This window comes from Protopterus annectens, chromosome 8.part0 (assembly GCF_019279795.1).
Source record: "Protopterus annectens isolate FY-2018-M chromosome 8.part0, PAN1.0, whole genome shotgun sequence".
In the NCBI taxonomy this organism is placed as follows: Eukaryota; Metazoa; Chordata; order Ceratodontiformes; family Protopteridae; genus Protopterus; species Protopterus annectens.
Genome location: NC_056741.1, coordinates 503,907,103 through 503,934,174, shown reverse-complemented (window position 1 = coordinate 503,934,174; position 27,072 = coordinate 503,907,103). Strand labels below are relative to the sequence as shown.

The 27,072-nt window shown below is 43.9% G+C and overlaps 1 protein-coding gene across 1 annotated transcript in view; it reads right to left on the bottom strand.

The window, feature by feature from the left end:
• LOC122808279 (melatonin receptor type 1A-like) overlaps positions 1-26,337 on the bottom strand; it is a 67,656-nt gene extending 41,319 nt beyond the window's left edge. The window contains exon 1 of the mRNA XM_044079243.1: positions 26,223-26,337. Coding sequence (XP_043935178.1) covers positions 26,223-26,337 — 115 coding nt within the window. The remainder of the gene's footprint in view (positions 1-26,222) is intronic.
• Between the last annotated feature and the right edge of the window lie 735 nt (positions 26,338-27,072).

Sequence of the window (27,072 nt, the reverse complement as noted above, 5' to 3'; positions counted from 1 at the left end):
TCATAGACAATAATCTCAAATGTGACCTACATGTTAACCAGATTATCAAAGCCATCAATAGAAAACTAGGGTCACTTTACAGAATCAAAGCCTTCCTAGCCCCTCCAGCTAAAGGTGCCATAGCTCGCTCACACCTTGTTTCAACCCTTCTGTATGCATCCCCTCTACTCGAATATGAACAAGACTGTCCTTAACAAACACTCAATTTGCTACAACCACATTGCCAGGTTTGCCACTGGGCTGCCTTTTAGGACACATCATTGCATCAATCTAAATTAGCTTGGTTGGCTTGCAATACCCAGCCTAATACAGTATAACCAACTGATTATGGCATATAAAATCCTCTATAATCCAGACAATACTCCCGCACTTCAAATATTATCACCCCCTATAACAATCCTAGACCGCTTCGATCCTCTAACAAATTACTACTTCAGACTAGCAGGTTTAATAACACAGCCGGTGATTCTCTCTTTGCAAACCCTGTAAGTAGATCCTGGAACTCACTTCCAGCTGATATTACCCTACTGTCCACCTTAGGTCAATTTAACAGTAGACTCAAACAACATTTGTCACTTAACTGGCTATGTCAATGTATCAAGTCTGGCTAACTTGAATGTATAAAATCTGTAAACCACTTTACTGTGTAATTTTAATTTAATCCTGACTCGTGCTCAGGACTAACATTAACCTGTGGAACATGTTTGACTTGCTTACTTATGTAATCTCTGTAAATAATCTGTTTGTAATATGTAATACTAGTATTATGTAATGCTGTATCTGCTACCCTCTTAGCTTGTCTCCACGGGCCTCCCCTGGAAATGGACATGCATCCAGTCGGACTATCCCGGTCAACAAATGTAGGATAAATAAATAAATAAATAAAATATATTACAGTGACTACAATACAAGTCAGACATTGACATGCACTGACAGCATGCTGAACACACTGGGGCATACGTGGGAACTCAGAATAGCAGCCTGCCTGGGCATCACACACCTCCGCAGCTGGCACACAGGCATATGTTCTGTCGGAACAGAGCACATGCCACACATGGCATGCACATCCCCTGTGCCACACACTCACAGCCTGTAGGGCTACACAACACACCTGCTACAGACATGTCAGGTACCTGACTTGTGTGCTGCACTGGGCTCCTGCTCAACAGGCTGTATCTGGTGAAGATCACAGTGATATGCCTCAGGGGCACTATGGTCCACCACAGCACACATGCATACAGGTCAGTCAAAGGCATGGACAGATATGACTCACTCATTGACCATGCCAGTATGGCTGCCTGAGACATACCTCCCTGGACTACATGATAGGGAACATAGAATGGATCTCTCAGCATGTGGCACAGGCCAGTATGAGCCTGATGTTGGTTGCCAACATACCCTCACCAGGTATTCTACCACTATATGTGGGAAGGGTGTTGTATGTCTACATTATGCTCAGTCTCCACTGTCATTCATAGGGTTTCCACTGGCTGTCAACGTGTGCTTACATGCTAGGGAACCCACAATGATGTGCAAGGTTCATCTTGCTCGTGACACCCATGGCCCGATGTATAATGGCAAAGCTCCTTGGTACACACATACTGCCTTATGCTGCAGGACATGGTTTACATAGCGACCTCCGTGGGTATCACACAGGTTAGGACACTAACAGTGCTGCTACACAACAACAGCAGTGTACACCGGAAGATGCATGCACCAGACACTGCCCTCAGCATGGTGAACTGCAATGTCTGTGCAGTACCAGATTCATGATTCATGGCTCACAGGTGTTACCCATCACTGACAGATTATGCCCCATACCATGCCTGTCGTCCCCTACACATGTAACACACATGGATAGGGGGTGGTATCCCAAGGTAACACAGATACACACACCTCCAGGTTGTTGGCACACTACAAACCATCAGGGCCTACTTATGTGCAGCTAACAGTGTGTCGGACTGTCATCTGGTTCATAGCCTGGCACACACAACCCTCCCATACACAGGAAGACCACCTATCCTCCATAACAACACTGGCAATATGACAGTCTCAAGAACTGTCTTTATATGGCCGGACTGCATCCAGCCAAACATTGTGTGTGAGCATTACTGTAGCTACAACACACTAGTTGAAGGGTTCACAGCATGTGGTCACCGAATTGCAGTGGAATGACATGTTACTACTGCCACAACAGGTGGGAACATGCAGCACCTGTACATCAACTACATGTACACTATATGGCCCAGACCAGATGTGTTTCCCCTGCTGTAGGTCTTTTACCATAGACACCCACACTGTATAGAGACATACCACGTGCGGACCCTGCACAGTAAGACACAGTCATATTGGTATACATTGCAAATACCATTTATCCATTCGAGGCATGTGTCAGACATGGTAACTACTGCAGGTCATAGGTATTTATGTGTATGTGTCACACACATACATCATGTGTGCAATGCCATCGCTGGTTTAGGCAATGGCATGCATTGTTATGTACAAACACCCACACAAGGTCATACTGTGTGACACAACCACACATGACAGTTGTGGGTTACCAAAACATTCCTATCTGTACTCTGACAATGGTAATAGACACAGTAGCAGAGCACACTATTGGCATTATTAGCCAACTAGCCCTGTTTGGCTGTCCTGATAGTGTGGTGACATCCCCTGTGTTTAGTGGGGGAGTATGCAGCATCTGGTGTATTGTAGTATTTGCCAAAAGGATCTGTTCGCTCACACTTGCATTTACACACACTACTACCCCTACACACATGCACACTTGCCATTTGCAGGATTCATTCCCCTACCTAACTAAGTCATGACACGTAAGAGAGATGCATTAGTAAAGCGCACTATTTGGTTTACTAGATAGTTCCTCTTCTCTGGCTAAACTTATAGGGTGCTGACAACATCAGTATTTTGAAAGGGTAATGTGCATCAGGTAGTGTGATCTCCTGATTGCCAAAACTAACATGCTTTTCATATGGAAATGCACACACACAAACTCCCCACATCCAAACATACACACATGCCATTTACATGTTTCAAACTCCTACCTAACTACATTACGATACTCGGGAGAAACGCATTAGCAGAGTGCACTATTCACATTACTGGGAGGCTTCCCTTCTCCTGCTGTACTTATAGGGTGCTGACATCATCTGTGTTTAGAAAGGGGAGTGTGCATCCTGTAGTGTGTTCTCCCAGTTGCCAAAAGGGACATTTCCCTCACACAAATTTGCACACACACAGTAACCCCCCTCATCCAAATACACACACTTGCCATTTGCTGGATTCAAACCACTACCTAACTATGTTAGGACACTCGAGACGGACGCATTAGCAGAGCGCACTATTCGCATTACTGGGAGGCTTCCCTTCTCCTGCTGTACTTATAGGGTGCTGACATCATCTGTGTTTAGAAAGGGGAGTGTGCATCCTGTAGTGTGTTCTCCCAGTTGCCAAAAGGGACATTTCCCTCTCACACACACAAACCCCACTCACCCACACACACTGAGCATTTGCAGGATTCGAACCCCTACCTAACTATACGAGGACACTCGAGGGAGACGCATTAGCAGAGCGCACTATCCGAATTACTGAGCATCTGTTCTGCACTTGTAGTATTTCTAGGGTGCTGACATCTTTATTTCTACAGAGGTATGTAGATGTAGTACTACCTCTCAGGTGGGGGATAGCATATATATGCATTTGCAGCCACCTACGTCAGGGTCAGATATGCACATCGCACTGGCAGGTTATGTTCTATACCATGCTTTGGGACCACAGGACCTGTAACACACAACACAACCAGTCCAGAACACCACACCCACATCCAGGACACACACTTAGCTTCCCTGGGAACAGTGCCAGGATATGCAGGTATTCACATACACCATTCCAGTTGTTAACATCAGGTACAGGCATATTGTGTGTGAGAACTACTCAGGCCTCTACCACTTTACCCTACAGCCATTACAATTTGTGGGTCCATGTGCTATGGCAGAACCATATACCACAGCCACATGGGTGAATACATATTGCACCTGTCCATCTGCAACATGGGTACTCACTGTTCCACACCAGAGGTAGACCACCATTGTTGATATCTGACCATACCCACCTTTCCCTGGACATCCATATCTCATCTCCACCCCCAGGCAGGCAAGGTTGTCACTGCACACAAACTGTGTTTAGCACAAGCAGACTCTACACTTGTGTAGACTGGGGTGGATGACTTCAGAGGACCCATGCTGGAGGACTATACTGGCCACTCAGCATAATCCTTGACAGTTGCATCCTATGAGCATGTGTACAATTTGCATTGGTCATGCTATCCCACATATACCCATGACTGCTCCACAACAAGACACCTGTCAGCTGTACACCGGCCATATATGCGCCGTTCAACAGACAGAGTGACCTAATACATTGCAGAGCTGTAGCCCACAGAGGGAGGACATCTGTGGACAGTTCCAGCATGGCACTTCATTCACACATATTCATTACAACACAGTGTTGACAGTGGAATCGTCCCGAGAATGCAGATAGGGCTCCCCTCAGTCTGTTATTGACGGACACCTAATGTCAGAGATCCTCAGCAACCCTCTCACAGCACACACCGACAACATGGCTGTGGCTTAGAACATTCAATCCCTGAGACCTCCATGGTGCCCCTGCTTGACAGAGGCACAGCTCACTAGCCTCACATGTTGCCTTCTGTGACCTACTTTACAGTGGCACGGTAGCCTACTATCCTGGGGATGCAGATGCCAAGCACACTCTGGCTGAGCTGTCATTCCCTGGGGCAAGAAGCCTAGTATTGACCTCTACACCCATATGTTCAATTGTCGGATGCACAATATTTGTTGTGCTGTTCTACTGTTTGCAGGTTTTATTGCCATAGCATACCTGTTCCTATGACCAACTTGTGTATCTGTGGCAGATGTTTGCATATGACAGCGATCCACTATATCACTTATGTCTCTGTGGTCATTTACTGTGCGCACTGGGCTGATTGCTGTGTTGTGGTTGGTTCCTGGACTGACACGTACAAATACCAGATATGTGTGGCCAACTGCTACACGGAGATATGGCCTAAGTGTGTGAGCATGCCCAGTTCAGCCTTTCCATGGCATGTTGTCTGACATATGCCTCATTTATCAAAGTGTGCGAGCATGCCCAGTGTGAGCTTTCCATATGTTGCACTCTGAAGTCCACCACATATTTGGGTGTGTGTGACCTTCGACATTATCGCACGTTTATGATTGTGTGTTGGGTGTCATGTTGTGTACTAACTGGCCAACTGCTTCATGTCTGCCACAACAGGGATTATACTGTGCCTGCAGGAATTGCATGGGATACTTTGCAGACAGTTCTCAACATACTTTAATAATGACCTAACACTGTAGTACCGTATAGTGTACTGGTACGGTACTTTCACTGTGGTGGACAGTATCCTGGGCTTTAGTCCTATCACTGCTTGACATCTTCATAGTGAGCACAACAGACTGTGTAGGGGCCAGTTGTGCACATATGACCATGTTGCAATATGTTCAGATATGGACTACCTACACCAGGCTCGCCCAACATTGCTAGTGTATTCCACAACATGGGTGGACATTGGCAAACACTAGCGATGTTCCGTAGGCCATTTCTGATGGTAGTCACAGGGTGTGTTTGTCCTTCGACACACATTGTAACTGGAGTTTGCCATTACATATGTCATGGTCGGTATACTGTGCCTCTGTCTACCTCTGACATAACAGTGATACCCAGGGTAGCCTACCATCTCCCATACACTCATCAGGATGCCTCTTGAGGGGTGTCGATATGTGGCAATCTGGCTGACCTGTACCAGGAGTTTACTGAAGTGTGGGGGTGCCTTCTGTGTTATGGATCATTCTGTACAGCTTGTCCTATGTATGTCAGTGCTGGGGTTCAGGTCTCTCATGTGCATAGCTCACTGCCATTCAGATTGTACAAGGTGCAACATGTTCATTCATTCCAGGTTGGACATGGCTTCATACATCAGGCACAGCTTTCCTGTAGCTGGGAAGGATGGCGGTGTGTGGGGCTGCAGTTTGTTTACTCAGGCAACACATGGCATCTGTTCATGCTCTTTGCTACCCCTGGTGGGGTACTGTTGTGGACTTTACAGTTGATGGAGGTGTCTGCTGCGGTATATCCCACAGGGGCTATTGTAGTCAGTTGTGATGCTGATGGAGGATGGCTGCAGAGCCAGAGTGAGTTCCCCTTATCTACATCTGCCAGCCTTCATGTTTGGGTGGGTATATGGTACATTTTTCTGCGAACACTACAGCTACATGTTTGTACAGTGCAGGATATTTATCACCGTTTGTACCCAGGTCTCACATTACATGTTAGGTACCTCATGGGTTAACACCTGTGTGGTAATTTGTGGGCACTTACTGTATATCCACGGTGGTTGTCTATACACAGTTCTGTGATTAGCTAGCTGACATGGCTATGGCTACAGTTGTCTGTTTGTAGGTGGCTCTTTTGTGGGTTGCTTGTGTCAGTTGGGGGTCGGATATGGTGGGCTGTTTGTACTCCTCTGCATGCATGCTCAGTCACAGTCCTTCCATGTTGGCCTATACCTATGGGACATGTATACAGAACAGGGGTGGGGGGGGCAAGACCAGGCCTTGTGGGATGCACTCATATCTGCTTTGTAGTCTGACATGGATACGGCATGTCTGACCATGTCAGTTCTGTCCTTGGTCTGCTTTGTAACCCCTCTACTGACATAGGGGTGTATATTTATGCTGGTGAACATATCCATACTGAACACGTACAGTATTGTCTAGAAGCATGTGCACGGTCCAGCTACGCTGCGTGGACCACATAGCCCTCATCAATGACCTTAATGACTGCTTCAAATGGGTCAGACATGTTTAGGGGCTGGTTCTGCAGTTACAACAGCCACAGTGTGTAGTGTCCAGTATCAGTAGGTCCACATTAGCCTGCTGTCTGCTGTACATACTGATCCTTTCCATAGGTGTGCAGAACAAGCTTGTCAGGATCCTGGGGTGGTAGTTTGGAGTATCCATTCAGGCAACACCTTTGTTGTGATGGACCACTGTTGTTATACACTGCTCTTTGGGTACATATCCTGTGGTAAGGCTGACATTGGCCAGTAGTGTGATTTTGCATTCCATTACTCTTGAGGTCCATGTTGGCCTCAGCACAGGACACCATCACATACCTTTGCTGCTGTGTGTTCTGCTTTGCAGATGATGGCTGTTACCTCAGCATCTGCAATGTCAGGGGACCATCTGCTGGGATAGGTATTTTGCACTCAGGGGGGGTGGGTGTTTGCACTGCACCTGACAGGTTGTATGTTAGCAATATGTGTGTGTGTTTGGTATGTTGTTTGTAATATCTGTGTGATTCGGAGCATATCTGTGGATGCCCAACATGGTTCCTACCATCAGTTGGGTAAGCCTTGTGATTATCCTTAGTGTCCTGTACGTTTTGCATCTTCATAGGTTCATGGGTTCATAGTAGGCTAGACACCCTAGGCCATTAGTAAGCCTAGCTAGAGTGTGTGTGTCTTTCACCACCCCTTGCTATGTTCAATTATGGCCATTTATGAGGTTCTTCACTGTGCCTCTGTCTGGTCATGACACAGTGGGCCCCCTAGTATACATGTACGGTCATCCATCCACTTGGCAATATTCCTGTTGAGGGGCTCTGCTTACCATGGATTGGGATCCTGTTTCTGGGTGTGGGGAGCCTATGGGTTATGTATCTGTCCCTCCAGCACATCTTATTTCATTATGTGTTGAGGTTGACATCTGTGACTCTCACAGCTCCAATGGCTTTGATTTCCTGTGGTGTAGCATGTCCATTACTCCTGTGTTGGACATGGCCTTATACAACAGACATACAATGCCTCTGTGTAGGCAGTGTGTGACTGCAGTCAGCTGGGGTGTCTACAGCCAGGCAGCATATGACATATATTTCACATCCTTTATCCTGTTGGTGGGGTAACTATGAGGTCTTCCGAACCGCTGCAGGTGTCACGTATGGTACATCCCATATGAGTCATTGTACTAGATTATGGGTCTGATAAGGGAACAGTACAGTGGCACAGTGACCTCTGTTGATGTTCATGTGAATCCTTTCATGATACGGTGTCCAGTATCAACAGTCTTCATAGCCACATTGGCATTTTAGCTGTCACATGACAGATTAATGTTGACCTGTGTCCCTAGGTCCCTGATGACTCCTTGCATACATAATGGTTTGACACCTATGTGGTACTTTGTGTACCTTGTCTGGTATTTGGTGGGACATTCATACAGTCCAGTGTCTTCGGATGTCTGGGTGGGGGTTCTTGTGTGTGAGAGTGTGGTCTGTCGCATGCTACAGACTGTACAGCAGTTTTTTACTACAGTTATGTGCACATGGGTGTTGTCCACTGCTTTGTGCATTGTCAGTTACCTGGCTATATGGGTGTCTGTGCTACATATGGATACTCCCCCTCCTTTGATTTCTTGGTGCAGGTGTTGGGGCCATAACACATGGTATGTGGTATAACCTAGTACTGCTGGTGTGCTATCACTAGGCCTGCAGCAGGCTTCTGTCACTGGACAGGCATCAATGTTCTCCATAATGGGAAGTGCCTCAGGGGCATGCATATTGCAGTTTACACATCTGGCATTGGTCAGCATTACCCTTATGTTTCCTACCACTTATGTTTTCTAGGGTGGTGGGTAGTCTTTTTGGCCTTGCCTACATACGGCTCTATGGAGGTGGCAAAGGCCTTATCCAGTATCCAGACGCACACGGGTAACAGCTGACAGCCATCCCTGTAACAGCAGCATGGCTTGTCATGCTTGACATCTCAAGCAGACACACATTACACCCTCTTGGACTGACAGCTGTAACTGTGCCAGCTGTTAAACATGAGCATTCTGTGTTTGTACTGTGGCATCATTCTTGGTGAGGGTTGGATGCTGCACACAGCCAGTGTCATCCCGCCTGGGGTACATACTCGGAGGGACCATCCATGTCTCATTTGATGTTGACCAGGGAGGTACATCTCAGGTAATTCACACCAGCATGGACATTGAGTGCATCATATTTCTGCTTGCTTTGGGGTGACCTGCGTACTTGTGTTAAGTGGCATTTTGTGGCAACCTACAAGCAGCTTACTCTACCCTTTCCCTTGTTCAGTCTGGTGAGTGGGACAGCTGTGTGTCTGCCTATACAGACACCTATTATGACTGTATCAGGCATGTTGTTTCTCCTTCGGGCCTGTGACTGTTTGGCACACCAGCTTTGTGTACTATTCGTTGCATATGCTATGTTTGAAGGTTGTGGTTGCTTGTGATCTACTTTGGAGGCTTCTGTTGGTGTGGTGTGTTTGTAATTAAGGCCTCCGGGAATATTTGTCTGTGTTTATGTGTTTGGTTTACAGATGTGGTAAGTCTATGTGGGACTGGGTTTGGGGTGTATGTGGTTACCTTCTCCTCCTTACTAGTGTTGACAATACTGAGTTGTTGGAGCTCAACCTCTGGTTTGGATACATGGATGCATCTATCACACATGTTTGTATTTATTGGGGGGTGTTGTGGTTGTCTGTGTACTTGGTACTGGCATCACATTGCCTCTGGATTCATAGATTATACTTGTTGTGGCTGGACTTAGTGGATTGTATGTGTGGACATATGTTGTTGCCATACTACTGGTCAGTGATGATTTCCCTTTTTATGTTTTCTCTATCATGTGGTAACTTCCTCATTCTCTTGCATGGTTTGGTAATGGCTGGAGGCCAGCATGCCAAATGCCTGTGTATGGCATTGTGTGTTGTTGTTATTTGTGATTGCATACTCCAAGCATTCCTGGCTGTGTTCATGGAATGCCTGTATAACATGTTCTGTGGTGTGTCCCATATTCTGCACTTGCACAGGGCCTTTTGTGGATTCAACATCGGTTTTGAGGGCTGCAACCTATACTTTACTCATGTTTTTCACTGTGGTATTCTGGCCAGGGACTGGGGTCAGGGTGTGTATATCCAGTGTGATTACTCTATGGTCTGGTCTTACCAGTGAGGGGTACACTTCTCATCTTGCCATCCAGAACACATGTTGCTGATTATCACATCCAGTATGCTTACCCCTCTTGTGGGAGTAGTACATTGTTCCTGGGCATTTTGGTTTATGGAATCTGGGTAATTTTCTCCTACTGTGTTGGTGCTAGTACAATGCTACCGGTGTATGTCTGGGTATTTTCAGTCGAGCAATATAATGTGGTTTGGGGGGCTTGATATATTCATGTATTCCGACATAGGCCAGGTGCTGTTCCTGGTATTAGGACAGTGGTCTGCAGCAGGCTATATACTGCAAGGCAGTTTTAGCCATTGGTATTTGACCATGGATATTCCATGCTGCTTCTTGTTGTGGTACTAACATGGGGGTGTGGTTATCCTTGCCATTTCTTGCTAGTCACCCTCCTTTTGTAGCTTGTTCCATGTTTTGCGGCTGTACAGCACAGTATGAGGTGTGACCTGGTAGTGTTAGGGTGCTGATGTGAGCCTTTCCCAGTTCTCTATTACAGGACTGGTATCTACATTCTCCTTACTGTGTGCATTTACACTGCACACATCTTGCTGTTTATACATCTGTCATGGGGTAGTATTACATCTAGGTTCCTATCCCTTGTAGAACCTATGAGGTTGGGTTTGTGTTTTGAGACTTACCTATTCAGGGCATGCTGTGGGTACTGACAGCCTTTGCCAGTATCCATGGGGCATGCCATGATAGGTGCACGCCACCCCTAGCAGGTGGTACATCATGTCAAACTCCGCATATCTTCCCAGCCTGTAACACATTGGCTCCCCTTTGACTGACTGCATTACTTCAGCCAATTATTGTACTTGATCTTCTTGTCTTCATAGTGTGGCATCATGCTTGGTGAGGGTGAGATGTTAGGCAGGGTCTTCATGTTTGCATATACTAGATGGTGTTACATTGCTTAACACATGGCAATCATGCCTCAGGTGGTTCTGCAGGGCTGCCTCTGTCGGATGCACATACTACACTCCCTGTACATGTTTGAGAGCAGGTTGTGTCATGTTAGGCATCCCTGTTACTATATGAGTGAGTCAGAGAGAGGTATCATTCCCGGGGTTCCTACTGAGCCAGTGTATGTGCTATGCGTTGCCTCTTTGCCAAAGCCAGGGCATACTGGGCATGCCTCCTTCTGCCTACTGGGGTAGGCTCAGGTTGTTCCTCCTCCGAGTCATGCTCTTCCTGTGATGGCCTTGGCAATGGTGGGGGACTGTTTGGCCCGGCCCTATGCTGGTCCTGCTGCAGCTGTTTTCGCAAGATCATATTATGTAGCATAGCACATACCATGACAATTTGGGTACATGTAGTTGGTGTGTACTGCAAGGCTCCACCAGATGTGTCCAGACAACGGAACCATGACTCGAGCAGCCCAAACACACGCTCTATTACATTACGTGTTTTTGCGTGTGGCTCATTATGGCATTCCTGTTTAGGTGTGTGTGCGTTTCTGATGGTTGTCATCAGCCACGGCTCCAGTGCATAACCTGCATCCCCCACTAGGTGTCCATGTGGGATGTCCCCATTGGCAAATGTCTGGTACAGCTGCGTCAAATGCCAGATGTGGGAATCGTGATAACTCCTGGGGCAGCCAGCACACACATTCATTATTATGCCCTGGGCATCACACATGACCTGGCAGTTGATGGAGGGGAAGCCGTTGCGGTTAATGTAGGCCCTACCCCACTCACCGGCTGGTGCTTTGATGCATATGTGCGTGCAGTCTATTGCACCCAGTACCTCAGGGTATTCCGCTATTTGCTGGAAGAGACGCATATTGCTGGCCAATACCTCATGGGCATTGGGGAAATATACATGATCACCGACATGTGCTCACATGGCATCCAGGAACTGGTGTAGTACCCTGGAGGCTGATGCCTGTGATATCCCCATCATATCGCCAGTTGGTCTCTGGAAGGTACCTGTTGCTAGTATTCTTAGGCCAACACATACCTTGGTTTCCACTGGGATGGGTTCCCCTCTGTTGGTTCTGTGTGTGAGGCGTGGCCTGCACAGCTCAACAATTTGCTGCAGGAGCTCTCTGTCCACTCTATAGCACTCTACTATTTCCAGCTCATGTAACCCGTGGTAGGTGACCCTGGGCCTGTACACTCTTCTCCGTCTCCTCACTGTGGGTTGTCTGGCACCATCTGCATTGTCACCACCCTCAGCAAGTCGCCTATGTCTCATTATGTCAGCTATGGCAGCCCCTAACATTTCTGCTCTGAGTGAAGCTTTTTCAGTTTTCACTTCTATTAGCTTACTCCTGTCTTGCAGTGTCTCTTAATGGAAACATCCTGCACTACTGTTTGCAGAGTTTTAAGTGCTGGGCTGGGCTACTATTCTGCCTGTGTAATTGCCTGCTTCTAATTGTTTTCACCTGCTAGCTTCAGCAGTTATCCCTGATAGCTTCCTATTAATTCTGTTGCTTCCTTTTTCCTCTCTGTTTCCTCAGGGGGGAGCAATGTGCATACTATCTGAAACACGCTCACAGTGGAATACACACGCGCACACTTGCTTACACGGTTCAGAATCTACTTATTCGGGTTAAAACGCGCGTACACCCGCGCAAACACTGTTACACATCTGCCAACAGCCTCCAACATACTCAGCCTGCCTTACACGTGCGCACACCCACGCAAACAGTGTTAAACATCTCCCAACACGCTCCCACATGCTCACACTGCCTTACACGCATGCGCACTGTCCTACTCGCACTTCATGGCGTGCACACGTGCGCATGCACGGCCAGCAAGAAACTTTGGTGTAAGTAACAGTGTACACCTTCCATTTCTTGACTTTCCATGACTTATCTAGTGGCACACCTCTTTCCATGATCTATGCCTGTCATCTGTCATGTTACACTGGCCTCCAATGAACTGCATTTCTTTCTACCATTCCCCCCTGTGATGTCACCTATCTCCTACTCTATTCCTCCCCCTTTTGTATATCTTACACTACTCAGACTGTGCTCATTTGGTATGTGACTGTGAGATTCAGTATCCGAACCCTCATTTACATGAGATTGCCTACTAATGCTTAGTTACATGTCTTAGACTCAGCTTCCCCCCTTAGCAACCACTAAACGGTGGCCATTTTGGTTTTGGTCTGCTGGTCCCTGCATTGTTATTCCATGTATTGCATGAAACCCACATTTGTGTGTTTATAACCTTCTTTTTTATGCTTTTATACAGCCATCGGGTTGTATTGCCAATGGCCACATATTTGGCCATTGGCATGCTGCCTGAGTCATATGCAACCTTTTTTTGAAGCTGACATCGCTCCGTTGTGGAATTTGCAGAAATGTACTCAGTTGTCAGCTGAGTACATTTCTGCAGCTAAAATGTCTCCTACACGGACTGGTTTCTGCTTCATGGATTGCAAATATACCTCATTTGCATGCCTTTCGGAAGCAAGTGAGGTATTTAGCATGTCCACGCCCAGTCCGTGTAAGAGACGTTTTAACTTGTCTCTTACACAGAGCTTAGGGCTGTTCCTGGATCGCGAGGCTTGCATGGAGTGTTGCACGTCTCTTACACTCCGTGCAAGCCTTCGTGAATCCTGCCCATTGTCTTATACAGACATTGATTGCAAAAGCCAAACTTACTTGTGTTTTGCCTACAGTTTTCTTATTTTGCAACCACAGAGTTGTTCATTTCAAATATATATGTATCAATAAACAGGTTTTATTGAATTTCTCTTGTTTTTGAAACCCAGATCTTTAACATCTGACAACAAATCTAATAGCTCACTAATGGATATGTACAACTGTTGTTATTTACCTATTTAAAAACCTTCTTAATTTAAAATTGATTTATAAGTAAGATAAGACACAAACCTCACCATAACTAACATATTACCCCTTTATCCTTATGCTTCTTAAAAAAATCATCTCTTCCCTTTCCACTTTAATCAAGATTATATTTATGCTGCTTTTTATTATAACACATAATTTGCTTAAATAGTTACTTTTTACAAACTATTTCAAGCACTGTAATTGTGATATTAATAATGGGTTAAAAACTGACTTTGAACATTCAAACTGTGTATTAGCCACTAATGCCAAAGAAGAGATCATATTAAAGTTGTCAGAAAGCACATACCAGTGTGTTTGTACAGATATGTATTTCCCCAAATCCTGCTTGAAAGCTCAGAACCCTGTAGCCATGTAACTATTCTCACTAGATTGAACTGTCCATATTGCATTTGTTCATTAATCCAGTCCTGCCTGTCAGTATTCTGTTACACCCACAGTAGTTAGACAATGATGGATTTGAAAACCTACCTATCCAAGTACACACTCTTGTGGGAGGAGAGGCTGGACTCTGCCCTTCTGAGCAGGGAATTTCTGGTTAGAGGCTTATAGTGCCTGCATATTCTAACTGTTTCTTACTGAAATTGGTACACCTTGTTTGCTGTAGCATAGACTATATCCAGGCCTGCTGAATCTAGCTTTATTTGTATGCTTGTTGTTTGTTTATTTCCCTGAAACACTAATTCCACCTAAAATGCGGCCTTTTAGCACTTCTGTGGATCCCTAGTGATATCTGCATTGCTTACTGTACTTATTTCCTTTTTTCACTTGAAAGAAAGTTACTGTTTGTCGTTTTTTCATTTAAGTTACCTGTAACACATTGCATTTAAGTTACCTGGTACTTGCTCACTAAAGCAATTATATAAGTCAGCTCTAAAAAATTAAAAGCACTACACCCTCACAAACTCCCCTTGAGTACCTTGTTCCCCATTGGCCCTTTTTTTCAATTATAAAGGAATTCCCAATACTATTCTAGCATGTCCAAAGGTCAGTTGTCAATCTCCTCTCTGGTCCAGCTGGTGAATCTGGGAATCTTGAGGCAATGTTACAACTGCCTCATGTACACAGACAACCCTCTCCTCCTCCCAACAAATTCCAACACATGTGAGAGATGCAACCATATAGCCAAACTGGAGGCTAAGCTCTCTCAACTCAGTACTGGCGTAACCAGTCAGGAGGAGAAGGAAACCACACTCACTACAATTCCAGTCTCACATAGACCTACCACGACAACAAACCAAACACATAAACACACAAAAACATACTCGGAGGCTCTAAATAAAAATCTGCATAAGCAGCAGAGACCTCCAAAGCAGACACCCAAGCAACCGCTACCCCAAAACAAAACACGTGCAACACATAGCTCACAAAGCCAGTGTGCCGAACAGTCACAGCCCTTATGGCTAAACAACACACTTGATACACTTGTAATAGGTGAATCTATCGTCAGGCACACTGACGTCCCGCTCACCAGGCTGAACAAGGAGAAGATCACGGTGAGCTGTCTGTCGGGCGCTAGGATCCACCACATAACACAAGCACTCAGGTCACTCCAAGTCAAGTACAAATATGACTCAGTCATTGTCCATGCTGGTGTGAATGACCTGAGACGTACCTCCCTGGACTACATGAAAAGAGATATAGAGGAGCTCTCTGAGCATGTAGCCCAGGCCGGTATGACCCTGACCTTGAGTAGCATATTACCCTCACCAAGAATGATGCCCAATATGAAGACAAGATGATCAATTTCAACAATTGGCTTAAGTGTTGGTGTCATTGAAAGGGGATCCAATGCCTGTCAGCCTGGGATGACATGCTCGACAAGCCACGATGCTTCGCTAGGGACAGCTTGCACCTGTCATCCCTGGGCTTTCGGATATTGGCAAAGGCTCTTGCTACCCCCATAGTGCCTTTTTTAGGCAAGGCTCAAAAGACAAACCCACCTCCATAGGTATCACAAGGGATAAGAAACTAAGAGTAATGCTACTCAACGCCAGAAGTCTAAACCTCAAGATGCATGCACTCAAACTCTCCTTAGCATGGAGAACATCGATATCTGTGCAGTAACAGAAACCTGGTTCAAGGCTCCTGAGAGCACCCCAGCACTACCAGATTATACCTCATACCATGCTTTTCGGCCCCAAAACTTGGACCGAACCACAAAAGGAGGGGGAGTATCAATATTCGTCAAAGATACCCACACCTCCAGGTTGGTGGCACAGCACGAAGCATCAGAGACTATCCATGTGCAACTAACTGTGGGTAAAACTGCCTTCCAGTTTATAGCCTGCTACAGACCACCCTCCCAAACACAGGAACCCCACTTGGCCTTCCTGAGAATACTGGAAAATATGAAGTTCTCTCCAAACACCATTATCTTGGGCGGCTTCAACTACCCAAACATAGACTGGGAGCATTACTCTAGCTCCAACACCCTAGCCCCAAGGTTCCTAGAATTTATAAACTCAAATGCTATGGAACAACTTGTTACCACTCCCACAAGAGGGGAAAACATACTGGACCTGATCATCACCAACATGGGGACACTATGCTCCAGACCAGAAGTGTATCCCTCACTGGTAATATCAGACCATAAACTAATCTCACTGGATATTCACATCCCAACCCCACCCCTGCCCAGAAAACCACAGTGAAAAACTTCTCTAAAGCAAATTTCACACGCCTCAAAACCGAGGCGAAATCCTTCAAAGCCCCCAGGCCTGTGGAAAATATGGCCCAGACCGCAGAATCCTTTATAAATGCATTCTATGAACACCTTCAGGAATGCATGGATCATGCAATCCCAAATAAAACCAAGACCCAATCCTCCAAAGGCAGACGTCCTCTCTGGTGGACCCCAGCCATAAACAAACTATACAATAGAAGGAGGAAGCTACTACATGATAGAGCAAAATCCCAAAAAGGGAAGACATCTCTGATCAGTATTAGCAAAAAACTACGGGCACTCATAAAATCGTCTAAGGCCAGCTTCGAGAGAAAAATTGCACAAGACACTAAGGATAATCACAAGGCTTTCTTTAGTTATGTTAGGAACCTGGGTGGGAATTCCCAGATATGCTCAGAATTAGTCCAAAATGACAAAAAATACACCGAGCCCACAGACATTGCCAACATCCTAGCTGACAGGTTCAGTGCAAACTTCTCCTCCCTCTCCCCACCAAAAGGGCAAATGTCTATCCCAAAAGAGTGCTGCCCCCCTGACATCTCAGATGCTCAGGTAAGAGCCGCCCTCTCCAAAGCAAAAAACACAGCATCAATGGGACCAGATGTTGTCCCGGGCTGCGTCCTACATGAACTCCAAGAAGAGCTAAACCTAAACATAAAACTACTGTTTAATCTTAGCCTTACTACAGGATATGTACCCAAAGAGTGGTGTACAGCAACAGTGGTCCCTCTCCACAAAGGTGGTGCCTCAACGGATCCTGGAAACTATCACCCCATAAGCCTGACTAGCTTGGTCTGCAAAGCTATGGAAAGGATCATCATGGACCTCATAAATAAAGATATTGGGGACCTACAGACACTGGATCCTACCCAGTTTGGCTTTGTTAAGGGCAGATCCTGCCTCTTAAACCTGGTCAATTTCTTTGAAACAGTCACCAAGGCCATTGACGAGGGGAAGGTGGTCCACTCAGCCTACCTGGACCTCGCAAAAGTCTTCGATACAATACCCCACTCGGGCATTATAGATAAGCTCACCAGCTTAAATATAAACCTCTATGTCACTAGATGGGTTACAAACTGGCTCAAGGACAAAACCCACATGGTTAGAATTGCTGGAGCCATGTCAGACTCCAAACCAGTTACAAGTGGCATCCCACAAGGCTCAGTCCTGGGACCTCTCTTGTTCGGTATATATTTCTCGGCGGTACAGGCCAACACGGAAGGACTGTGGCTGACCAAGTTCGCAGATGACTGCAAACTGGGCACCATAATCAACTCTCCAGCCGACACAAGCATCCTCCAAAAGGGCCTCATAGAAACAGACAACTGGTGCCAGAGCCATGGCCTCAAGCTAAACGCCAAAAAGTGTATAGTCATCCCCTTTGGCAAAAACAAAGTGCCCACAAATTACCACATAGGTGGTAATCCATTAAGTACAGAAGAAGTCATTAGGGACCTAGGGACCCAAGTTGATAGCAATCTCTCATTTGACAACCACGTAGCCAAAGTGGTTAGAAAAACATTTTATATAGCCCACCTAATCATGAAGGGATTTACATCTAGATCAGGGGAGGTCATCGTACCTCTTTACTCATCCCTCATCAGGCCCATAATTGAGTACAATGCCCCTTTTGGGATGTACCTTACCAGACACCTGCAGCAACTGGAAAGACCCCAAAAGTACCTCACCAAGAGGCTCAAAGGGCTCAAACAGATGCCATATGCTGCCCGGTTAAAGAAACTCCAGCTCTACTCAGTGGCATACTGCCTGCTCAGAGGCGATCTGTGCCTGACGTATAAAGCCATGTCCAACCCGGAATTAATGGACATGCTGCACCTCAGAAAATCCAAATCCCATCGAGCTACGTGCTCGAGAGACTTGAACCTCAGCACTGAAATAAATAGGACATGCTGGAGGGACAGATTCATAACCCAGAGGCTCCCTTCACTCTGGAATAAAATCCCAGTCCAGGTTAGGCAGAGTCCCACACTGACTCTCTTCAAGAGGAATCTTGATGAGTGGATAGGAGATCGTAATTTTACCCTGGCTATCACTTCTGTGTCACTGTTAGACAGAGGCACAGTATACTAACCTCAAAAAAAGGCATAGCAAAATTAATTTAAAATGGGTGGCGAAAGCCAAACACACTCTGGCTAGGCTTATAAATGCCCTAGGGCAGATAGCCTAGTATGAACCTATGAACCTATGAACCTACAGATCTGTATATCTACCACTGACACCACAGAAAAAAAGCCTTAGTATAGTTATCAGACAGCACGCATTTTATGGATCAGCCTGAGAAATATGTTGCAATGCATAGTTTTCCCTAAAAAGGAGTAGAAGAGTTGAAAGATCCCTCTTCTTGTGCAAATGCTACCACTAAGTAGAACTGTACACATCAGATCTGTTGAATAAACCACTCCTGTTTGTCAGTGTTTTGACATCTCACAAAAGTCGAGGTAGGGAGGGTGGCCTAATGGTTAAGGTGTTTGCCTTACAAACACAAGGTGCAGGGTTTGAGTCTCACAAGGGATAATTGGCTAGGCTTAAAATGGCTCACAAGGGCAGTTAGCTTAGTACTAACCTATGAACCTAAGCTATACATTGCCAAATTTGAACCCCTGTCTATATCAATTGATATTCCCTAGAACTATGTTTTAACTACCAAGAAAATATAAATATAAAATGATACTCCACTCCCTGCAGCTCTCTTAACCCTAGAGAATGCTGATGTCTGTGTAGTCATTGAGACACTATGTAAAGCCATAGAGAGCACAGTGGCAGTACAAGGCTATAATGCTGTCCACACATTTAGACCAGCTACTACACAAGCAGGAACGAAAGGTGGAAGTCTCAATTTACATAAAAAATAAATATACCTCAAAGTTGGTCAAACATTTCAATGCACTTGAGCTTCTCCATGTCCAAATCACCATAGGCAAAATCCCATACTACTTCCTTGCAAGCTGTAAATTCATAGGTTCATAAGTGTGTACTAGGCTAATGGCCCTGGAGCCTTTACAAGCCTAGCCCATAGGATTACCCTGACATTGTGCCACCCAACCTTAGTTCCCAGTACCTCTGTCGAGGAGAGCCACTGGAGTGATACCCGGGGTGAATTTTCTATTTCCCATCCATTCATTAAGATTTCTCTTGAACAGGGCCAGTGAGGTGCTCTCTTTGACATGTATGGGAAGTTTATTAACATGGGCAGTCTCTGGGTTATGAACCTGTCCCTCCAGCATGTTCTGTTGATTGTGGTAATGAGGCTGAGGTCTCTGGACCATGTGGTGCAGAGGGATTGGGATTTCTTTAGATGTGGCATTTCTAAAAAAGCTGGGTAAAACATGACTTTGTAAGTCAAGCAGATATTGCGTCTAAGTAGGCAATATGAGACAGAGAATAGTTGGAGTTTTTTTGAGTCTGTCCATATAGGACAAGTGTTTAAGGCCTAAGATCCTCTTTGTGAGGTACTTTTGTGGCCTCTTCAGTTGTTACAGGTGTCTAGTGAGGTACATGCCAAATAGGGCATTGTACTCTATGATTGGCCTAATGAGGGAAGAGTAGAGGGAGACAATGACCTCTTTCTTCCTGGATGCAAAACCCTTAGTAATGAGATGTGCCACATAGAAGTACTTTCAGACCACAGTGGCAATGTGGTGGTCAAAAGAGAGTTTGCTATCAACCTGTGTTCCCAGATCTCTTATAACGTCTTCTGTGTTCAGTGGACTACCATTGATGTGGTAAATCATGAGAACTGGGTTTTTCCCAAAGGTCACCCACTGTGTCCCAGGAGACCCATAACATGCATTTAAGCTTATTCGAAACACTCACCATCCAATGCAAAACCATATTGATGCATGACTGTATTACCTCCATATTAACTGTGAATCATATACAACACCAAATGTGCAGGTGCAGAGATTCCTGGATTTTGTAACAACAAATTCCCTGTATTAGATTGTCAATGTGCTGACAAGGGGCAAAAACATAGTGGATCTGGTCTGTACTAATACAGAAGAGTGCTGCACACTCCCCTAGTAAAATGTCCTCTCTGGTAAGGTCAACAACAAAATGGTCTTCTATGAAGTAAAAATAAATCCTGGAACCCCAGCCATCCCTAGGATGTTCTGGAACTACTATATGGCTTACTTGCTATAATTAAGAGATAAGCTGGTAAAACTCCAAGCCTCCATAAGTCTGAGAGTACTTTTGCCTACGTGGAACTGTTCACAGAAATCTTAAACAATCATGTTAATAGCTGCATAGAGGCAGCTGTACCTACTAGGAAAAGTACAGAACTAACTCAAAAAGAAGCCACCCTGGTTGAATCACAACATCGATGGGCTGCATAACAGAATGAAGAAAATTACAGAAAAAAGTATGAGGTGTAGCACCCAACAGGATAAAAGCACTCTCCTCAAACTAAGTAGGCAATTCACAAGACAATTAAGCCTACCAAAGTCAAATTTTATGTAAATTTGGCTTCCTAGGCCATGGACAATCACAAAGCATTCTTTAGTTATGTGACAAACTCAAACCTATCCACTACATAACCCCACAATCCCCTCCCCGTCTCAACTTCCTTACAAAGTTACTTTACACTATATACCACACTCTGGTCTTTTCTACCACTTCCTACTACTAACTAATTCTGTTAAACTATATTGCCCAAACCTTAACATTCTTATGCTTGTACTTCTTATCGATACATACTTTTTGTTTTCTTGTCTTATCTATATATGAAACAGTATTCCACTTTGCCTATGTATGAAACAGTTATTTACTTTTACTTAAATCATTGTTCAGTGTATTTCCTGTAATATCACCTGCATCAACCCTAAATGTTTGTCTTATCTTTTGCAAGTAACAGTTATCATCCTTTTAGCCCAGTTGGAATTTCATGGTAAACAAATGCAAGTAAATAAATAAATAACTGCAATACACATTTATGTGTAGAGATCATTGTTAAAGGAGCCAGCTGTACTGGGCCAGAAGATATGGCAAAACAACTGGCAGGCAATTTCAAATCTAACTTTAACCCCTTCTCCCCTTCGACATCACCTTAGGAAATGACATCAAATATAAGTCCTCCTACTATCACTAGGGAATAGGTCCTCAAAGCTCTGTCTAAGGCCAAGGACACTGTATCAATAGACCAAGAAAATGTCCCAGGATGCCTTCTAAATAATGTAAAATATGACCTAGCAGGCTCTCCGGAATCATTATTTCACAATAGCCTCCAAACAGGTTTCTTACATCACGAATGTACAACAGCAACAGTCATTCATCTGCACAAAGTTGGGCTATCCACAGACCCTGGAACTACAGATCCATAAGTCTTTCCAGTCTTACATGCAATGCCTTGGAAAGAATTATCATGAAAATTGTGATGTCTGATTAATATCTCACCAAACTGCACCAATTAATGTGACGTCCGGACAATACCCCTCCAGACTGCCAACAATATTGTGACATCTCCCACTATCCTGGGTCAGTAACTAAGGAGCTTCAGTTCTCACTACTGACTTCAATGTAAGACTGTCACTTAAATAGGAGTGATATTTCACAATTTTCTCCTAAGAGCACAACAGAAACATGTTCTATATCCTGGGACTGGATTAGATACTTCTGTCCACCCCTAATATGACTATTACACACTCCCAAGCAATGTGTTCCATTATAAGACCTCTGATACACTCACACTTAAATAAATCTCAAACATCCAAACACTTCTAGGAAAGCCTGACACTGATTTCCAGCTGTGTCTCTTCCCCAAAATAATATAGTAATGCTGCCAGCAATCATAGTGTCTTCATGGCCTTTTAAAGGGGTATTTAATAATGAAAATTAGATAGTAAAACAAATAGTAGCAAATGACCTAAGCAACCAGGCTTTCGGAGTGGCCTGGAAAGTTATTAAGGCAAGTATAAGCACTCCAAAATCACTAAAGAAAACATTACTTGACCAGCCACAATGTAAGTTAATAAAAATATTTAATAATGAGCAAAATGATTAAAAATATAAAACAGTAATTTCCAATAGACAAACAGAACTCAATCAGGAGAAAAACTATATCAATACTGTAGGATAGAAATCCAACATTCAGAAAAATTCTAATTGGTCTAACTGATTAGTTATAATTTCCTAACTATCTAAAGAACACTGTCCCTGATTTATATTAAATTATTACAACAAAGCCAAGGCAGGCTTACAGTTATTGATGAGTCCTTTTGGGTATCCACTGCACAGTACATCTGTAAATGACAACTGTATCAGACAACTGACTTCAACTGTCTTCATCAGGCTCTTTTACAGATTAGCCTAACTGTCAATAACTATTCTAGTTCTAATTTTCAGTTCATATTTTGAAAATCAACCAAAACCTGTTTTCTAAAACTTCTGTCCTGTCTTTCAGCTTCTGACAATAACCCATAGCAACTGTCAACGTTCTAATGATATCAATTGCAGATCAGCTGAATTTGAGACAGTTTGTCTTTAGAATCTTTCTTCATAAACATGCACAGTTAGAAATATAAAAGGACACTGGTCAAGTCTTTAAAACATTCTCTACAAACAGATTATAAATCACAATATAAGAACTTATTCACAATATCATAGCTAGTCATGCTGGCATAAAATATACAGGGTAATCTAAAATTATATACAAAACTTCAGTCAGACATGCTAGCACAGATGACAGTGTCTAATTTCATCACAGAAATGACTAAACTGACATAGGAAATCTTCATACACTGAACTCAACACAATTTGGTTTTGTCAAGAACAGGTTACCTGGTGCAACTCTTTGAGAAGGTCACCAAAGCAATAAATGAGGGCAAAACAGTTTATAGCGTCTACCTTGACTTTTCCAAGGTATTTGACAGAATACCTCACTCAGGAATTGTTGATAAACTCAAGAGGTTAGGTATAAACCCTTATGTCACCCAGTGGATAGCCAGATGTCTCACACATAGGAGCTGGGAAGTTAGAATTGAAAGGTCCATCACTACAAAGAGGACAGTCTTAAGAGGGGTCCCTCACAGATCAGACCTGGGACTGTTCTTTTTTTTTTTGGCATTTACTTCTATGAAGACAAGGCCAATACCAAGGGCATCTAGCTGACCACATTTGCAGATGATTGCAAACTAAGACATTCATAGAATCCCTTACCAACACTAATGTTCTCCATGAAGGGCTGACATAGACAGGTAACTTGTGTCAGAGCCATGGAATAAAACTAAATGCCAAAAAATGCATAATGGTATCCTTTGGGAAGTCATCAACTCCTGGTAACTATCATACTGATAACATACATCCCTAAGAGTCATCTCAGTAGTCAGGGAATTTGGGGACACATGTAGACAGTAATTTAGCTTTTGACTATAGTAAGTCTACAGTAATGAGGAAATCATTTTGTGTTGTACAACTTATAAACAAAGGTATGGCATCTGGGTCTAAGGAGGTCATTGTTCCCCTATATACAACATTCATAAGATCTATCATTGAGTACAATGCCTGCTTTGTTATGTACCTAAAAAGGCACATCCAAGAATTGGAAAGTCCAAAGACATACCTCACTAAAAGAAGACAGGGTGTATGTAATATGTCCTATGCAGACTGCCTCATGGCCTTTCCCTGAATTCTGTCTTCTACAGGTTGTTGAGAGGAGGTCTATACCTGGCATACAAGATGTTGTCAGACCCCACCCTGATGGACCTCCTGCATATTGGCAAAACAAATAGATACATAATTATATGTTCTAAAGACTTAAAATTTGTGTGTGATATAAATAGGACTTGATGAAGAGACAAGTATGTATCCCAGAGAGTACCCATTCTCTGGAACAGAATTCCCATCCATATGAAGCAGAGTTCCTCCCTAACCCAGTTCAGGCATAACTTGGACAGCTGGATCGGGAGCAAGAAATTTATCCCTTATTTGGCACCTATGTCACTAATGGACACAAGCAGCCTGGAAACAGTTCAACTCTTCAGACCAGCTTAACATATCCAATGTGCCCTGAGGGGTTAATCTATATCATATAAGCAGGATATGGGGCTATGGAACTTCTATCATACTAGGGGAAATTGTCTTTGTTTCCCAAGTTCTGCAAAACAAACTGTGGACCACTGTTTCAATTAGTAATACTTAGAATGCTGTCAGAATGTTTTCAAGGTATGTAATCATACATACAATTAGAGCTTCGTAGGATATAGTGATACACTATTTGCAATTAGTGCTGTGCAACCTGAAAGTGTTTTTGAAATAACCTTTCTGCTTCAGTTATTTCATTTGTCTTTCATGGGAGTTGGGTAACACACAACATTCGCATAATAAGAGTGTGTATAGTATTATTGCAACATCCTTACAAATTCACCTCCAATATGTACAACTTACTACGGTGTACAATATCATCCACAATCCAACAGCTTGTCTTGCTTTTAGCCCATTAGTCAACTTTTATATCCCAAATAAACATCTCAGATCTGTAGACAAATATCTCCCGACAACTTATAAACCTAACAAAACCCCAGGCATACTCCTTTATTCCTGCTATATGTGACTGACTTGTATGTAGTATGGAAGCTTTTGTTACATTAACCACTGTTTCTCTGCTTATTCTGTCAGATTAGTCTTTGCATATATAATTCTTGTATGTACAATAGTTGACAACAGTTAACACGACATCCTGATCCCATGCAGAAAAATGGGGAAAGGGGGTTTGTGCATTTGGGATATTACAGTGCTTGCACTGCTTTTGTTTATACTGCTTTCTAGAATGATAATTGATGACTGCAAGCTGATAATTTGCTCCATATGTATAAAAACCTGTAAAACTCTCTAGTGTGCTGTGCTGTCTAATATAAATGCTTTTATTCTATCTCAACATGGATATGGCTCCAAAATCCAAGACTAATGGATCATTCTTGTGAAAACCTCCCTTCTCAGATGCTGAGAACGCAGTCATAATATAGGCTGTCCATCTCCATGTGGCAGAACATCTAGAGACATGTATCACTGACAAATTCTTCTGTGTCTGTGTCTGGCGACAGATGGTTGATGATGTCAGTGCTGTGGGTGGCCAAGCAAATGATTACCAGATGTTCTGATGTAGGGCCACTGCCATGATTAAAAAGGATATTAACAGATCAAAGGCTGTGACACTGAAGCAGAGGACTATTGGGGGTGGGCCATCACTTCAACCACCACTTACTGAAATAGAGGAGTTCCTGCCAACTATAAGGGATCCAGCCAGCTTAAAATAATTCTACAGTGTGGTGCTGGATATAGGAGCAGAGCTGGAGGAGAACCAGAGGATTTCCACTATATATGCCCCTGGTAAGCCACTCAAAATATTTTATGTACCTTCAATGTTTCTATTACATTGTATACTTATAATACTGCTGTCAACTAAACTTTGCATCTAGACACATCAGGCATTGAGGTACAATGACCACCTGCACATGGGATGGTCATAAATTTTAGTATTACTTATATGTGGTACTCTCTAAAATTACAGCATTTGCATTTGTGTTGGATTTCTTTAGGCCTGTGTATTATCTTATTCATGTTTCTGTCTCTTTTATTCTTTTGTTTTTCTTAGTGTACTCACGGGTGAAGCGTTGGCTGAAACCAACACTGTGGATCATCCTTCCATCTGATGTTGGAGGAACAGTAACCTCTGATGATGATGATGATGATGATGATGATGATGATGAATAGACCATCCTTAAGACACAGACAAATTCTTCCAGAACTTTGGAAGAGATAGTCAGACTACTACATGACATGTATTCTGACATAAGATACTGCATGAACTGCATGTGTGAGTGCTTGGATATAATGAATGACATAATGCACAGTACAGGATATCAGTGGTGGATGTGTCCATACCAAGATGTGGTCATCTACAGGGTCATAAACATGTCCATAGTCATGATGACAGCTTATCCAGCAGACATCATTAACATTCAGACAGCTCCAATCCAGGGTGCCAGGGAATAGTGCTTGTAAAAATACTGTGGCTGTGTACTGCAGACCCACACACAGTACTCCTTGCTTTGACCATGCAACCTCACACATACACACAGACACACAGACACATATTTCACAATGGACTTCATTATATCTAGAGATACTTATCTTGAAGTTATGACCTCTGTCATACTGACACACATTTCCTCTGTAACAGTCTTGCCCTCTTGTGACCTCCACTCCCCACTGTGCAAATGATGATGACTATGCCTTGCCATTTGCATTTACTGTGATTTTTGGCTGCCTATACCTGATGCAGTAAATGACCAACAAATGCCTGTTTTTTCAAAGGTCATGTTTTCATTTGGATACGTAATAATTTTCACTGTTTAGCTGATTTAACTTCAGTAGTAGTTGTAGTAGTAGTGGTGTAGTACAGCTTGCCCACCCCACTGTGCAGATGATGCTGATACTGTCACGACCTCTGG